The sequence below is a fragment of the Haliotis rubra genome, unplaced genomic scaffold (assembly GCF_003918875.1).
Source record: "Haliotis rubra isolate DU_JTF1 unplaced genomic scaffold, ASM391887v1 Scf83, whole genome shotgun sequence".
Lineage (NCBI taxonomy): Eukaryota > Metazoa > Mollusca > Gastropoda > Lepetellida > Haliotidae > Haliotis > Haliotis rubra.
In genome coordinates, this window is record NW_025767557.1 from 2,111,774 (window position 1) to 2,130,326 (window position 18,553).

Sequence of the window (18,553 nt, forward strand, 5' to 3'; positions counted from 1 at the left end):
TTAGCTTTGTTAGATTGTTTCATGATAATATCACAGTATGTGTAGTAGAAAACATACTTGTACATGTTCTAGGTAGGTCTAAGCTGAAGCAAGTTGTTTCCTTTTTTTGAGTGAGTTGGATTTGGTGCCATTTTGAACAATACTCTAGTTTTATCACAGTGTCAATATAATGTTTGAGCAAAGCCTAAAATATGCAGAACTCAATATGCGAAAATCCCCAGCCAGACATCAGGGCTGGTAACTTCAAAATGTTAAAAGTCTAAAATGGATGTAACCAGACCAGACACCAAGATATGACTCAGATCAGAGACCATATAATAGATATATCTATTATATGGTCTCTGCTCAGATGTATATAACATCTCATTGTTTTACCTGACCATCGGGCTGGCTAGCGGTAAATCTAGACCGTCCGTCTCAACGGGCCTTATTTCATACACTGAATATAGTTCACTTGGTCAGCTGATATGAGGTGGGTTGTTAGATTATGACGTTGGAATGAAAATCTGATTATTCATTAATTAGTTCCATTGCTTGATACAATTCCAACTTATGTTGCAGTTCCAAAGCAAACAGATTATCCATGACTAGTGCCAGATAGTGTAATGTGAATTATTACCCCTTAGATAAATTAGAAGAACCATTGCATACGAAACCATACCCTGTTCAAAGGACAACCTTGACATCTTGTGACTTTTGGCATTGAAATTCAACTATTATTATTGCAAAAGTTATTTTTATCCAAAGGTTTGGAGAACAGACTGGGTTTTTTTTTTATGAAGTGTCCATAGATTAAATGTCAAGTTATAACCTTAACAGTATTACATGTATTTGAAAAGACAAGCCCCTTAAAACATAGTTTGTTTTTAAGCTTAAGAGTTATGTCCCTTTGATTATCATTCCAATCATGGCGAAACGCTGCAGAAATGGGAGAGAAACGGATGAAAACTGTTCTGGAAGATAGCCAAAAATGTACATAAATTGTAAAGGGTAATTTTATACTAGGTAGAACAGGATGGCAAGGCCCATTTGAATCCATATTTCCTGAAATTGTGATGCACCTTGAGCTGGTAGACATATTGTGATGAGATTGTTCCAGCTCTGTGAGTGAAACAAAAAACAGGGATATATCAAAGACTTCAAAATGGGAAGAAAACATTATTTTGTTCAGGACTGGGACTTTCTTAAAAGTCCTTATTTCATTATTGGATATGAATAAATTAACAACATAACTTGGCAATAATTTTTTAACATATTTGGATAATTTTACTTGCAATTGCAACAAATACTAGCCTCCGAGCATCCAGATAAACCCTGAAACACCCTTTACATTAGTGATCACTGGAACAGAAGTTTTTTAGTCCAATTTGTTTGTTTTTTACTGCCAGAAGGGTAAAATATTTTCCTCCAACCATGTGTTTTGATAGATCCCTGATACAGCTTATTGATTTCTGAATTCCCTTGTAGGCAACTAACAATATCGGGTGGGCAGACTCGCTGACTTGGTTGACACACGTCATCATATCCACTTGTGTAGATCGATGCTCATGCTGTTTTGTCTGGTCACTGGATTGTCTGGTCCAGACTCGATTATTTACAGATATAGCTGGACTATTACTGAGTGTGGCGTTTAACAAACCAACCAATCAAATCCAATATGCCTGACAAGGTGATGAATGGAGTGGGTGTTGACATCAGGGGCAGATACAGCTTTTTGAGAAGGGTGTGTGTGTGTGTGTGTGTGTTTGTGTGCAAACTTCATTTTCACCTGAGTTTCAATGGTCATTTTCACCTGAGTTTCAATGGTCATTTAATAAACTTTCAGGACAAGAGTGTGTGTGTGTGCCTGCGTGCACACCCCTGCACACACACACACCCTAGATCCGCCTATGGATGTTTGACAACCTGGTTGATTGTGGGAAAGAATTCTGATCGTTCCTGACACTTTTTTTCAGTGGACAGGGTTTAGGTTACCTAACCCTAATCCCTATTTAATTCATAGCCTTCAGTAACCCATGCTTGTCGTGAAGAGTCCACTAACAGGAAGGGGTGGTCAGGTTAGCTGACTTGGTTCACACCTGTCATCGTATCCCAAATGTGTAGATTGATGCTCATGCTGTTGATTACTGGATTGTCTGGTCCAGACCACAGTGATATAGCTTGAAGTCTACAAACCAACCAATTAACCTCAAACTGACTTCCATTAACTTGGTTGTCACATGGTGGTAAGTGATTCAGGCCCACGGTCATCATGTGTAGTAACTTTCTCATGAGTGAGTGAGTGAGTTTAGTTTTACGCCGCACTCAGCAATATTCCAGCTATATGGCGGCGGTCTGGAAATAATCGAGTCTGGACCAGACAATCCAGTGATCAACAGCATGAGCATTGATCTGCGCAATTGGGAACCGATGACATGTGTCAACCAAGTCAGCGAAACTGACCACCCGATCCCGTTAGTCGCCTCTTACGACAAGATAGTCGCCTTTTTATGGCAAGCACATGGGTTGCTGAAGACCTATTCTACCCCGGATCTTCACGGGTCAACTTTCTCATGAAGTGTGTTGTTACCAAGTTAACCGTCATGAACGAATCCACTTATAATACATGTATCAATATTAATTAATAATAATTCCCCTTGTGGGGAATCGAACCCAGGTTATATTCATACAGCATCATCACACCAGTTGGTAGATATTCATAAGCACATTTGTTCTTTGTGTCAGAGACCACATACCGGTATATGGTCTCTGTGTATATAAATAGTTACAAATAATTTATGTGTAATTAGTTTGCAATTTGAGGTCTTTTCAAGTTGCGGATTTTCAGGGACGTTTCAAGGCAAAGGTGTGTGTTTGTGTACAAGACAAAGGTGTGTGTTTGTGTACAAGACAAAGGTGTGTGTTTGTGTACAAGACAAAGGTGTGTGTTTGTATACAAGACAAAGGTGTGTTTTTGTTTACAAGACAAAGGTGTGTGTTTGTGTACAAGACAAAGGTGTGTGTTTGTATACAAGACAAAGACATTCAATGCATTTTCAATCCTGAGTTCACCCTGACTGACTTGCAAGGATGCATTGCAGACAAATATGGTTGGGAAAACGGGTGTATGGTATGGTACGAGTGAGCGAGAATCTTCAGCGTGACGCTGCAGATGCTTTAACCATTTGGCTACCCCACTGCCCGTGGTGCTGAAGTTTTACACCACTTTCAGAAATAATCCAGATAATTCACAATAGGAGACTAAAAACCAGGCTAAAATTGTATCCAAGTGAGGACTTGAACTCTGGCCTTCCGTCTGATTACTGGGCCACCTCACAGCCTGTTCATGCACAACGCTAGTCTTGACAACATATTTCACTATCTGTCTAATTATCATCATTCCACTTGTAATTCCTGTATGTTGTTTTGAGATCACCCATAATCAGAACATTGTCATCCACTTTGCTTGGGTACAAGGATGACAGGTGAGGTGAGGTGAAATTGGGTTTAACGTCATGCTTGAGAATATTTCGCTCATATGACGACGCACATGTGTGTGTATGTGTATGTGCGGCTGCTTGTACTAGCCCAGACTTAAGCTGGTTTTATAGTGCTAGCCAACTGAGATGACATGCCGCAGTGAAACATGAATACCCCACTCAGACACATTATACTGACTCCAAGCCTACCAGTCCTGTTGTACCCATTAATACCGATCGCCAGGCAGGTACCAACAAGTACCATATTTTAACGTCTTTTGGTATGAAGCGGCTGGGATCGAACCCGCTACCTTCCGCTCTCTGGGCGGACGCTCTAACCACTACACCAGGGAGGCGGTCCAAGGATGACAGGGTTGTCGCCATCAGGAAAGGATCACCAACCACAGCTAATCTTTATTAATTTTATTAAGAAACCATGATGTACAGTCACCGAACAGTCTGGATCAAGTGACGCGATTTGGAGGTTAGCCCATGCATGAGGACCAACACATAGTAAACAGCTGGGAGGCAAATAGAATGGCCAGAAACGTGTTGTCAGTTCAACAAAATAACTTTGACTTTATTCTTAAGTAGTTCTTAGAACACTCAACTGATGTCAATTATCACAATTATTTTGCAGAAGCATTACAAAGAAATCAATTTCATTATAAAATGGCAATAAATAAAAGTTCTGTTGTAAAATGGTCTCTTTAAAATCTGGATCACACCTGACATCCACTGGTCCCAATTTCGGAATTCTACAAATCCCGAGGATGACTTCATACCTCTGTCATTAAACATAATATATGTAACCATGGAAACACAACTAATGCATCCTAATCTTTCTCTTGCAGTAGTTACTAAAACAAGAGCCTGGTTATGTAACAAATTAAAATGAATACATAAATCTGCTCTGATCAAAGCTCTGACATGATATATAGTGAACAATATTTGTCCTTTAGCAAAATATCAGATCATGGTTGCATGAGTTAGTGCAAAACAAAATCCACAAAAGGAAAATATTGTTCATCATCCTGTACAAGTAATAAACGGCCCCTGTATCCATGGCAACAACCCTACCATATCACTCTGCATAGAAAAGGCTACGTCTTCACTGATGATTAGTCCTGCTTAACACTGCATTCCTACATACAAATATGTATTGCTTGATGCTTCACTACCAGGCAGATCACTACAACAAGGCATCGTTATCAACACATGATCGTTAGCAACAGAGAACTCTAACAATATCCATGTTGAAACAATTAAAGCACGAAATGGATTTGCAGAATGTTAGTATTGCTGATCATTGGCATTTCTGAAAAGAATCTTGACAATACAAGCTTGGTTACTGGTGCATCCATTAAGCATTAACAATGGCAGGGAATCATCAACAATTGAAAATAATGTACACATGACTATTTACCCTAAAACAATACATAAGCTGTTGTACAAACTTTGATCCGACACTACTTTTCCTTTTTCAGTTCATTGCTGAAACTATTCAACCTTTTTCAACAAACATGATTTAAGCTCAGATAAAATTCCTGCATAAACATATACATCGACCTGTGACCTCTAAAATGGCAACCAAACATACACATACTATCATAATAAATGTCACTTCATAAAAATAATACATCTCCACTTTAAAAAGTAGCCTCTGGCTTTAAACTGATGAGAAATGAAAACTTAATATTAAAATATACAACCATAAAAATCATCATTTTCCAACATTTGGCCCATTAAATTCATATTACAGTTCTGGTGTTTTGTTCGGCCTAAAATGACACAACATAATAAATGGTTTATTGACAAGGTCATCATCATGCCCCTACCTACAGCCTGCACAGAGACAAGAAGAACCCAGCGTCCTGTCCAGCTGGTACCTTTGTTTTAGAGTTAGCTGCCCTTTATTTAGAATAGGGTAACTAGATGAAGCCTGAAGTGGGGTAAAAATGATGCATTTGACAACCAGAAATATCATAATACTTTAGAGAGGGCTGTAACTTATATATAACTTTGATATATCCGCTTTTTCAATCTTGGTTTTCTGCACATCTAAGGCAGCACGAATAGTACAGGATGACTTTGGACCAGGAAAAGAAGCTCCACCAACTATTGTTATTTGATTTTGGGATAAAAATCCAAGAAACAAAACAGTTAAAAGTAAAAGCTCAGCCTCTAACATGTATTAAAATATGAATCACTATGGGTTCATACTTGTATGCAGGTAATTTTAGGCAAATATGTTGAAACAGCCTTGAGACAAAATTCTATAACAACTTCTGTCGCAAGTCTTGATGTTGCTATATCACAGGCACTTGCATGGGTTTAGCCTCAAGTGGACACAGCTTTGAGGTCGATTTCTCAAAAGCCAAAAGCAGGTCAAGTTTAGGTGTTGACGCATGAATCTACACAAGACATTTGTTTCATTCTATTGAAAAAGCACATCAATAAATTATTTTGCTCTTGTTTTTGCCAACAAAAGGATGCGAATTATGCAATAGTGATATGCAATACACAGAGAAACAAAGATGGGCTATGATACCTGTACACAATACTTGGAATTATAGTTATATATTGGTCTACTAGCAAGTTCATCCTGGCAACAATGACCCCTGCACTGCATGACAGAGAGGACCCAACCAGCCTTACGCAATCCACCATTGGAAACATGTTTTCATAAAATCCAAAAGCTTAACCCGAAAAGTGTTCCCTATCAACATCAAACTCACGGGTCTTTGAAAATTTGCAAAGGTGAAAATCATAGATTTTGTGCAAGATATCTTGGTGTAAATGAAACATCTGACACCATCTATTCTGGTGTGGAGATCTCTCCCATGCAGTGCCCCTCCCCCCTTGACACATGGTGTAGATCACTGTAAGCCCTGCATCATTGGCTTGGCAGCATCATTCAACTTGGCCTGCTCCCTCTCTCGCTTGTAGGGGTTGTCGATGGTCATAAGGCAAGCAAACACTGTCATCACCATGTTTTTCTTCCCCTCTACAATATCCTCTGGCAGGGCGTACACCCGTGCACCGATCTTCCTTGCTAGTGAGATAGCATATTTAGCGTTGTTCAGGCATCTCTGAAAAGTGGATGATGTTTGGATGTGAGATTAATCCGACATCTTTTGGCATCAATACAGCATGTATATGAAATGGAAGATTCATGTTGCATACTCTTCAAAAGGACAAATATGTATTGCATATTAAAGTATCTGAACATTTGAGAAATACAAATCCCAAAAACAAAATTTAGAGACTCCTATCCTTGCATGGGAGATTATTAATTTGAGACTTTTTCACTGTTTGGCATGTATGTCTTGGCCACACCAAGAAATGGCCGGTAAATAATCATGTCTGGACCAGACAATCCTGTGATTGATTTTGTAAACAATGGTCACATGCCGTTGGGATATAATAAAAGAGTAAGTTTAGTTTTATGGCGCTTATAGCAATATTCTGGCAATATCACGTCCTCTCACATAGTACATGTGTGGGGAATTGAACGCGGGTCTTTGGCATGACAAGCAAACACTTTAGCCACAAGGCTACCCCATCAATCCCTATAATAGTGAGTGAGTGAGTTAGGTTTTACGCCACCCAGCAATATTCCAGCTATATGGAGGTGGTCTGTAAATAATCGAGTCTGGACCAGACAACCCAGTGATCAACAGCATGAGCATCGATCTCCACAACTGGGAACCGATGACATGTGTCAACCAAGTCAGCGAGCCTTAGTCACCTCTTACAAGCATGGGTTACTGAAGATAAATTCTAACCCGGATCTTCACGGGTCAACCCCTATATGGCAAAAGATCATGACATCACATAAGAGTTGGACTGAATGTCTGCAACAGTTTCAACGATTGGCCACCTACCATTTCCTCAGTCTCCGCCTGGCTCACCAGGTCCCAGTTGACGACTCCCGGCCTGATCTTGTCAATTATAGTCAGTATCACGACCCCGTCCTGGATGGCTGGGTCACTGAAGCTCTTGATCTTGTGAGTGCCTTCCAACTGAAACATCATCATAATTGGTCATGTACAGTCTCCAATGAGTGAGAATGGTTTTACGCCGCTTTTAGCAATATTTACAAAGTATCCCAGCTGGGAACACCAGAAATGGGCTTCACACATTGTACCCATGTGGGAATCAAACCTGGATCTTCAGTGTAACAAGTGAACACTATAATCATGAGGTTACCCCACTGCCCCATGTGAGGAGTTGAACCTGGGTCTTTTGCATGAGAAGTGGACACTTAAACCATGAAGTTACCCCACTGTCTAAGTAGTCTCAAACATCAAGACATAACACAAACTGCTGGTCATTCAGGTGACTACAAGGTAAAGGTGACATTGGGTCTAACATCACATTCCTTGTTATATAGCAGCGTACATACCATGGCGTAACAGATCTAGAGATGCCTTGGCAGTTTAACATGACTGACATACTCAAACGCAGTGCACTGACTGAGCTGAATAGACCTTGCCCCATCCCCATTGCTGTGCACAGGACAGATAACAAAAAGTACCATACGCAGTCACAGTATTAAACACTCCTCACCCTGTGAGTAAGTGAATATGGTTTTACGCCGCTTTTAGCAATATTCCAACAATACCACGGCGGGGGACACCAGAAAAGGGCTTCACACATTGTACCCATGTGGGGGAATCAAACCTGTGTCTTCGGCATGACGAGTGAACACTTTAACCACTAGCCTACCCCACCACCCCCTTACCCTCTGGTTTGCCCATGTCACAATGTCTTGATCGGGCATCGGCTTGTCGTCGTCAGCCAGTCCAGTGAGCATCTTCAGGGTGTACGCTCGCATCAACTGCCACACCAGTGCTGCACAAACACGCAACATAGATGAAGGTGAGAAATCATACACAACATTTGTTCTGATTGTTTGTTGTTTAATACTGCATTCAGCAATATTTCAGGCTATATAGCGTCTGTGCATAATCGAGTCTGAAGCAGACAATCCAGGGATTCAGATAATGAACTTTGATCTATACAGTTAGGACTTTGATCTATACAGTCAGCGAGTGGGGCCACCCAATCCTGTTAGTTGCCTCTCACGGCAAGCATGGGCTGCAGAAGACCAATTCGAACCCGGATCATCACCCAACAAATGTTAACAACTGTATTCAGTGGTCCATAACTTTAAGGCCATGAGATGTCTGCAATGTGTCTACACAGTGGATGTTTCAGTATTTATATTTTAAGCAATGACCAAAATCATCATTGATACACAAGACTTAAGTCTGAGACTGAAAATCTTTAGGACACCAGAAATAGGCTTCACACATTGTACCCATGTGGGGAATAGAACCCGGGTCTTCAGCGTGACAAGCAGATGCATTAACCATAAGGCTACCCTACCTCCCCTGTAATATAACAGCATATCTACCCAATGTGATTGTCGGATTTCCTTCACGAATATCCTCTCCTCCTATGTTGACAACGGACAGATGGATCTCCTTAGCAAGGCTTACTGCATAATTACAGTTTTCTGAAAAAGAATAGTGCCACATCCTGTTAAATGTTGACGTACATGACATGACAAACTTGAAGTGAAACCCCACGGAAGCAATAGTCATCATTGTTGATAATGATAAGAATACTTCTAATACATCATTGCCATAAATCCTGTATAAGAATGTCATCACAAACCTAATCTTCAGAATTTCCAACAGAGGTCCTCTTCACAGACAAGTAAACAAAACTAGTTGTCAAGATACTCATACTACCAAAATACAGGATATTTTACTTTCTATTAGAGGTAAAGGATTTGTTGAGTAGTTTGTTAAATGCCACATTTTTCACGAGCAACATTTGTACCACTAGACTACCCCACTAACCCTACAAGATGTGATAATATTGTTGTCCATTGAGATATAACTTCTTACCTAGTTTCTCGAAGTTGATCTTCATTTTGTTGAATTGGTTTATTACTTTATTCCAGTTTACCAAGTTTGGTCTGATTTTTTCATACAGTTTGAAAATAACGAGACCATTTCCCAGGTCATTGTACAGGTAGTTGACAAAGGGTGTGACGCCAAGGCTGTTCATCCAGTTACGATATGCTGAAATATAAAACAGTTAATACATAACAACCGTCACATAGCACCAGGCACAAAGCCTCAAATCTAGATTGACACATTGAGAAAAAATTCAACTTTTTCGGGTAGTAAATATACGACAGACATCACAATAAATACTAGACCACATACACATCAGTGATCTGAAGGGCCTTTCATAGAGTGTCCGGAACGACTACTGCTGGCAGGAATACATGAAATTTACTAATTGAAAATACAACATAACAAACTAATCTTACTTTTTATAACCATAGTTTTAAATGAGTGAGTGAGTTTAGTTTTATGACGCTTTTAGCAATATTCCAGCAATATCACGGTGGGGGATACCAGAAATGGGCTTCACACATTGTACCCATGTGTGGATGTGGAATCGAACCGGGTCTTCGGCGTGATGAGTGAATGCTTTAACCACAAGGCTACCCAATCTACCATAGTTTTTAAGTGAAAGTGTACAGCAAAAGGCCATAATCCTTCCCTCCCAGCCTTATATAAGGTCTCAACAAATCCCTGGAGTGACAACATTCTGAAGCATGAACTCACTCTTTTCCTCTCTAGTTTCTTCGTGTACATCTCCCAAATCAATATCTCTCCCTGTCGAATCCAGTGAAGGATATTGGTTGAACAAGTTGGCAACATAGGCTAAATTTAGCTTGGGATTTCCAGTGACAATGTCCCTTGCTGTAACAAAACTACGACAGCCAATTTTGTCCGATTCCCTCAAAACACCTTCAGCCCGCTCAGTTAGATCATCTGCCTGTAAAATGAAGATAGACACATTTCTACTATAATGCTTCAAAGGGAAATTGAAAAGAAAACATGGCATGGTAGAAAGAAATTTTACAAAACAATTATGAAAGGTCATTTCTTAAACAATTATCCGTTTTTTCTGTTCTTTCCATCCATGACAAATTTAGATGACCATTTCAACTACACGAAATGTTATCCATGAAGATCTGGGTTAGAATTGGTCTTCAGTAACCCATGCTTGTCGTAAGAGGCAACTGACAGGATTTGGTGGTCAGGCTCGCTGACTTGGTTGACACATGTCAAAGTATCGCAATTGTGTAAATCGATGCTCATGATGGCAATCACTGAATTGTCTGGTACAGACTTGAATATTTACAGACTGTTGTCATGTGGATCCTTTAGATCAATAACTGTTACCTAACTATAAATTGATTATTGATGAAAGCCTACAGAGTCTGAAAGAAATCAACATATTTCTCTTCAGTGTTGAGTGGTGACACATTTTGCACAGTATTCGTACAGAATATCAGCCATCAAACCTGTTTAGGGCCTCACCAATAATCTTAAGGCCCTATAGAAATGCACATAAAACATTAGTCTGTCTAACAGTCACTGAACCGCATCATTTTCCCTACAGCCCAGCCCTCCCTGCAATGCTAAAGCCATAAATGAAGCAAGTCTAGATTCCTCAGGTTCTGAATCTCCTTTCTTACTCCGGCTCCTTTTCAATTAAAAGAGATAGTTTGTTTCTATCAAAATCATATAAAATCATATTTATTCAGAGGCAAAGTGTTCGTCTAATAAACACACAAGGTGGGTAAAAAATGGCACTGACCATCAAAGGGAAGTAACTCATTATCTACATACCTGCTCCGTGAAAGTTGTTTTATGACAGAGATTAGTTAACACATTTTGTCTGGCTTTGTTTGTTGTATGGGTTTCTTGTAATATCACAACTTAATGTGTTTTGCTAAATGTATGGCCTTTCCAGGGCAAATCACTAGCAATTATGGCCTTTGAAGGTTTGAACAAATTTAGGGCGTTTTAAGGGTAAAATGTTCATATTTCAGGATTTTTCAATCATACTTTGGTACTGTGTGATTTAATTATAAGAATTACTTCACAACAGTTTATGTATAATGTCATCGATGAATTTGTAAATACTTCCTCCTATTGACAATATTTTCAAGTATCTTATCTTTCTAGCCAGCCCAAGGGGAACATAATATTTCACTTGCAATATAGCAGAGAGTGAGTTTAGTTTTATGCCGCACTCAGCAATATTCCAGCTACATGGCAGACGACTGTAAATAATCGAGTATGGACAAGACAATCCAGTGATCAACAGCATGAGCATCGATCTACACAACTGGGATACAATGTTGTGTCAATGAGCTTGACCGGCCGATTCTGTTAGTCGCCTCTTACAAGCATGGGTTACTGAAGATCAATCTTCACGGGTACTTGAAATATAGTATGATTTAGGTCTAGCTTACCAGTGAACATAATCCTAGACGACACACCGATTTGACACCTGGTGTTGACTCACCTGCATGGGTGCTAACGTGACACCTGAATTCTCTGGGGCAATCTGTGTTAGAAGGTAGCTGTAAGCTTCAGAGTCCTGAAGTATGAAATAAAGCATCTTAGTATAGAACAGTATACAGTCAGTGTAGAATTGTCTGTTACTAGGGATAATACAGCATTTAGGAAAGGATAGTGAGTGAGTTTAGTTTTACGCCACTTTTAGCAATATTTCAGCAATATCAAGGCGGAGGAACACCAGAAATAGGCTTCACACATTGTACCTGTGAACCCGTGGCTTTGGCATGATTAGCGACGATTTAACCACTAGACTACCCCCACCCCCTGGCTCGACAGGCTAGCTAAATTTGGAAACTTATTTTGCATACTTTTGTCTCAAAGTACCTGATCTAGACTACCAGTTGTTCGACTTCATTTGTGCCTGACTCTGAGAGGGTGGGTTCAAATCCCTTATGACCGCCTCCGTGGTGTAGTGGTTAGAGCGTCCGCCTGGAGAGCGGAAGGTCGGGGGTTCAATCCCCGACCGCGTCATACCAAAAGATGTTAAAATATGGTCCTTATTGGTCCCTGCCTGGCGCTCGGCATTAATGGGTACAACAAGGACTGGTCGGCTCTGAGTCAGTATAATGTGTCTGAGTGGGGTATTCATGCTTCACTGCGGCATGGTATCTTAGTGGGCTAGCACTATAGAACCAGCTTAAGTCTGGGCTAGTACAAGCAGCCGCACATACACATACACACGCATGCACGTTGTCATATGAGCGAAATATTCTCAAGCACAACGTTAAACCCAATTTCACCTCACCTCACCTTAGGAAAGGATAGGTGTGTTTGTGTGGTGTTTTGGGGTTGTCATGTTGTGAGGTTGGGGAGCAGGGAAACTTTACACAATGCTCGATGACTGCACATAATTAGCTTCCTATGATCTTTGAAAAAGATATTCACCATATGGTTTAGTATGTTTCAAAACAGGCTTAGACACAATTGGAAGATGGGATTCACCTGTATGAAAAGCTTAGATACTGAGTGTGTCCCATACATACCTTGATGTCTTCATTGAAGTTATTGATTTGTCTGCTGCTTCCTGATTGCCTCAAGTGGTAGTTGACCCAGCGGAGAAGCAGGGCCTCGGGGGACAAACTCTTGAGGTCCCCAATATCCTCGCCTTCATTTAACAAAGCAACCAGCCCAGGATGATGCGTCAGATCAATATCCGACAACAGACCAATCTACAACAAAATTAATCATATGTTACTCATGTGTTTCTAGTGAGTGAGTGAGTTTAGTTTTACGCCGCACTCAGCAATATACCAGCTATATGGCTGCGGTCTGTAAATAATCGAGTCTGGACCAGACAATCTAGTGATCAACAGCATGAGCATTGATCTGCACAATTGGGAACCAATGACATGTGTCAACCAAGTAAGTGAACCTGACCACCCGATCCCGTTAGTCGCCTCTTATGACAAGCATGGGTTACTGAAGGCTCATTCTAACCCGGACCCACACGGGTCTCATGTGTTTCTAATTTTTTAATGTAATTCATCTCATTCACATACTATCTACAGTCGAGGCTTGGTATAGTGTCTTCACTTTTTACTGTATAAATTGTTTTCGTCACGATGTGGCTGAGATATTGCCGATGTGAAGTTAAATATTAACTCACTCACTCACTCACTCAGTATAGAGCCATTCAGACTCAAAGTTACATCAACCATAACTTGAATATAACAAAACAGACAAATAATCCTTTTATCTACCAAGAATGAATATTTAAATGATACAAGGGTACGTATGTTATTGGGGACCTTGTATCGTGATACACTACTGTATCATTCCACCACTACCAGTCAAGAGTGAGTGAGTGTTGTCTTACGCCGCTTTTAGCAATATTCCAGCAATATCACGGCTGGGGGCACAGAAATGGCCTTCATACATTGTACTCATGTGGGTAATAAAACCCAGGCATGAAGAACAAATACTTTAACCACAAGGCTACCCCACTGCCCCTACCAACCAGTGATCAAAATAACAGCCTGCCCGAGACTGGCAACTTTCGTGTCGGGCTGCCTGAAAAACATCTCCACCAGCCCAATTGTCTGGCTGATATTTTTAAATATCTCCCTTTTGGAAGCTTCATGTGAATAACAAGCGAGAAGATATACATTTGAGGCGCGCATCGTTCGAAAGCTTTTAACATCAGTAACATCACCTTAACCTTGCCGGGAGCATTTTCACATTTGTAAGAAGCGATTTCATTGGATAAAGATTGGTTTCTAATGATACTTGTTCGTTTTTGTAGAAAAACGTAATTTATCAGTTAAGAATGCGGGCAGGCAACTTTCAAGACGGACACGCAACATTTATTGGCCACCTGCCCGACTGTCTGGTTGATTGGAAAATTATTTCAATCAGAGCTACCAACCAAGACAAGCAGTCAGTCCACCTCACCCTGATAATCTGCCAGATAAGGCCAAGGACCAGGTGAATGGTCCCCTTCTCGATGTCCTCTCCTCCAATGTTGACAATGCTGCAGCCGATGGACTGGGCAGAGTTTAAGGCTAGAGTAAGGTTCTCATGTTTCCTGAACACAGTGAGGTTCGTCTTGTTGATTGTCCGTTCATCTATCAAATCCTGTTCTGTCTGGTTCAGCAACTTGCTGCAAAGTAACATTCATGACATTAGGAGTTTAACAAGAAGACAAAGTCATCAATATTCCCCTGCAATGGCAAAATACTCATCATGAATATGTCTAGGAGTTATGACTATGTCAAATGTGTTGGCGTGTATATAGCTAAGTGGAAGGAGAGTACTGAAAGGTTTCAAAGTTTTGCTCCAGAAAGGAGCACTACCACCAAGTTCAGTTGAAGCCAAAATTGTTGCCATGGAAACACAATTTTTAAAATTTTTTATTCAGAAATCCAAAACTAGCAAAAAAGGCACCAGTAGACCACTAGACCTACCTTTGTATGAAATTTGGTGATGAAACAGTGAACAGTTTCAAAGTTCTGCTCCAGAAAAGAGTACTACCACCAATTTCAGTCTAAGTCAAACTTGTTGCCATGGAAAAACCAAAAATATTTTATTCAGAAATCCAAAACTACCAAGAGGCACCTGTAGACCACCAGATCTATCTATGTGCCAAGTTTGGTGAAGAAACATTGAATGGTTTTAGAGTTCTGCTCCGGAAAAGAGCACTACCACCAATTTCAGGCTAAGTCAAACTTGTTGCCACGGAAAAACCAAAAATATTTTATTCAGAATTCCAAAACTACCAAAAGGCACCAGTACCCTTCCAGATCTATCTATGTGCCAAGTTTGGTGAAGAAATATTTAACGGTTTTAGAGTTCTGCTCCGGAAAAACAAATGTGCACGGACGCACGCAAGGACGCACGCACGCACAGACGAATTCCCTTTTAATACCCCCCCGCAAAACGCGTTGCGGGGGATAACAATATATCATATTGTACAAATCACTTACTTTACAAATTATACAGAAGTAACCCTGTTCATTAGGCAATTAAGGCTAAATGTCACACTTGCACCCAACATATTAATACAACAACCATGAACAATACAGTCTCATCCTTCCATTAGAAGAGAAGAAACAAATATTTCTGCGCACAAAATCAATAAATTTTTAAGAGAAAAATTCAGGATGTCACAGATGTGTTTGACTTAAAATACTGCCCACTAACAAGGGAGCCTTGAAAGTTATCTCTGAATATCCTGGAGGGTTATTTACAGTCAGTGAGTGAGTGAGTTTAGTTTTACACTGCACTCAGCAATATTCCAGCTATATGGCAGCAGTCTGTAAACAATCGAGTCTGGACCAGACAATCCAGTGATAAACAGCATGAGCATCGATCTGCACAATTGGGAACCGATGACATGTATCAACCAAGCCAGCGAGCCTGACCACCCAATCCTGTTAGTCGCCTTTTACGACAAGCATGGGTTACTGAAGGTTCATTCTAACCCGGACCTTCATGGGTCGGTTATTTATAGACTCCATAAACTTGCAGTTAACCATGAAGGTGGAAAAATCAATATTGTTTCCTTGTGTTCTGCTCATTTACAACTTTTCATCAAATCTATTTGCCCTGCATAAATGCAAAGCAGTTCCTAAATTTACAATCAAAACTGTTTAAAATAAAACTCATAATAAAATCATGTAAACAGGAATTTTCATTGTTCAGTAAAAGTTGTTTTATCAACCCTATCAGAATCCTGATGGAAGTTTATATGTATGAATTACCTCTAAGCCATGTTCAAAATTAGCATGAAAATGAAGGTGACATTGTGATGACCTCAATGTTTAAAGTCAAAGTCACTCAGGGTGTCTGAAGATTAAAATTCCATGGGAGGTGATTTGAAGGTCTCCAGGACCCATTTAATTCCTAAAATTGAATACACTCACTCACTCTTTAGCACTCTTAATCATTTTTACACCAACATTAAAGACCCATTCAATTTATTGTTAAGGCACAGGAAAGGATTCCAAACAAGGGGAGCAACTCCAACAACAGTGATTACAACATGGAAAGAAAAATAGAAAAATGAATTTGACACTGACATTGTTAAATTTTGAAATTGTTGTTTAAAAACACAAAGCTTCGTTCAGTAATCTTGGTGAGGGCTTACCACAGAAGAATTCCATCCTCGACACTGTCCACAGAGGGTGTCACCAGACAGGGGCAAGTATGCTTTGCAGTCTGGATCGTCTCGGAGTGACCTGAAACAGTAATGTCATTAAAATGATTGTGGTGAACAGGGCTGACACTTCAGCAGAAAGTATGGGATGTTGTGGGGTGGGGTGAGGTGAATTGGATATTGTGGGGGTGGGGTGAATGGGATGTTGTAAGATTGGGTGGGGTGATGGCTGGGGTGAATGGGATATTGTAAGGCTGGGTTGGTGGATGTTGGCTGGGGTGAATAGGACGTTGTAGGGTGGGTTGAGTTGAATAGGACTTTGTAAGGTGGGTTGAGGTGAATAGGACGTTGTAGGGTGGGTTGAGGTGAATAGTGAGTGAGTGAGTGAGTTTAGTTTTATGCCGCTTTTAGCAATATTCCAGCAATATTACGGCGGGGGACACCAGAAATGGGCTTAACACATTGTACCCATGTGGGGAATCGAACCCGGGTCTTCGGCGTGACAAGCGAACGCTTTAACCACTAGGCTACTCCACCGCCCCTTGAGGTGAATAGGACATTGTAGGGTCGGTAGAGGTGAATAGGACATTGAAGGGTGGGTTGAGGTGAATAGCATGTTGAAGGGTGGGTTGAGGTGAATAGCATGTTGAAGGGTGGGTTGAGGTAAATAGGACGTGGTGGGGTGGGTTGAGGTGAATAATAAGGCTGTAGGGTGGGTAGAGGTGAATAGGACATTGTAGGGTGGGTTGAGGTGAATAGGATATTGAAGGGTGGGTTGAGGTGAATAGGATGTTGGGTGGGGTGAGGTGAATAGGACGTTGTAAGGCTGGGTGGGGTGATATGAATGGGGGTAAATGGGATGTTGGGGGTGGGTGGTGGGTGGTGGTGGTGGTGTGTGTGTGTAGCATGAATGGGATGTTGAGAGGTGAGGGTGGAGGTGAGGTGAATGGGATGTTGAGGATAAGTGAGTGAACGAGTGAGTTTAGTTTTTAGCAATATTCCAGCAATATCATGGCGGAGAACACCAGAAATGGGCTTCACACATTGTACCCATGTTGAGTGGTAGGGTAGGGTGTGGTGAATCGAATGCTGTCAGCTGCGTGGGATGAAGTTCGCTTGGGTTGGGTGAATGGGACATTATTTGACTTTGTGGGATGAGTGAGTGAGTATGGTTTTACGCCGCTTTTAGCAATATTCCATTGTACCCATGAGGGGGATTGAACCGGGTCTTCAGCGTGACGAGCGGACCCTTCAACCATTGGGCTACCCCACCGCACCTTGTGGGATGAAATGAGTTGGGTATTGTAGGTGAATGACATGGGGAATTCTGCAAATGTACTCACGTGTTGATCCAATCAGAGAAGGCAACAAGTTCAGAGTCCTTGACAGTGTGTGTAGTTCCAACTGTAGACGCCTGTGACACTCCTTCATGGCTACGAACACCACGCTTGGGGGCTACAGATGTCTTGAACTTCAGGCCGAAGTTCCGCTTTTTTAGTTCTTCAACATATAGCTGGAGAACGATCAAATAACACAACAGTCAAATACTATCCAGTCACCTTTGTTTAGATTACTACCACATAATTTCTTAAAAAACTACACTCAAGTGGGATATAGATATCGGATTTTTTTCAGAACTGCTTCATTTATGAAACCAAACATGCAATTAATGTATAAAACCAACAGCTTACAGGAAGTCAAGACATTCATTCATATAAAGTCTGGTTAAACAACCATATACTAATTGTAACAAAAGGTAGTTCAAAAGTTACACATTCAATGCTTTTCCATTATCTTGTCGAGAAAAGTTACAAGATGTGAGTGAGTGAGTGAGTATAGTTTCATAATATTCCAGTATGATTATGGCGGGGGACACCAGAAATGGGCTTCACACAATGTACCCATGTGGCTAATCGAACCCGATTCTTTGGCGTGACGAGTGAACACTTTAACCACTAGGCTACCCCTCGCCCCTTTTGCCATATGATGTCATCATACATAAGACAATGGAATGGAAAATACAATAAATATATATT

General features: G+C 40.7%; 1 protein-coding gene and 1 long non-coding RNA gene across 2 annotated transcripts in view; both read right to left on the reverse strand.

Annotated features, from left to right (window-relative positions):
* Nucleotides 1-3,866: 3,866 nt before the first annotated feature.
* LOC124262314 lies at nucleotides 3,867-5,514 on the reverse strand. Its single transcript, XR_006894548.1, has 2 exons — nucleotides 5,391-5,514; nucleotides 3,867-5,347 (listed from the first exon to the last, which is right to left on the reverse strand). It is a non-coding gene; the product is annotated as an uncharacterized LOC124262314 (long non-coding RNA).
* A 41-nt stretch (nucleotides 5,515-5,555) lies between these two features.
* The window catches only part of LOC124262311 (plastin-2-like), a 45,420-nt gene continuing 32,422 nt past the window's right edge, over nucleotides 5,556-18,553 (reverse strand). Inside the window, 12 exon segments of the mRNA XM_046696797.1 lie at nucleotides 5,556-6,550; nucleotides 7,346-7,483; nucleotides 8,206-8,315; nucleotides 8,881-8,982; nucleotides 9,380-9,556; nucleotides 10,112-10,325; nucleotides 11,868-11,942; nucleotides 12,907-13,092; nucleotides 14,315-14,522; nucleotides 16,509-16,544; nucleotides 16,546-16,599; nucleotides 17,861-18,030. Of these exon segments, the coding sequence (XP_046552753.1) occupies nucleotides 6,338-6,550; nucleotides 7,346-7,483; nucleotides 8,206-8,315; nucleotides 8,881-8,982; nucleotides 9,380-9,556; nucleotides 10,112-10,325; nucleotides 11,868-11,942; nucleotides 12,907-13,092; nucleotides 14,315-14,522; nucleotides 16,509-16,544; nucleotides 16,546-16,599; nucleotides 17,861-18,030 (1,683 nt within the window). The 3' untranslated portion in view covers nucleotides 5,556-6,337.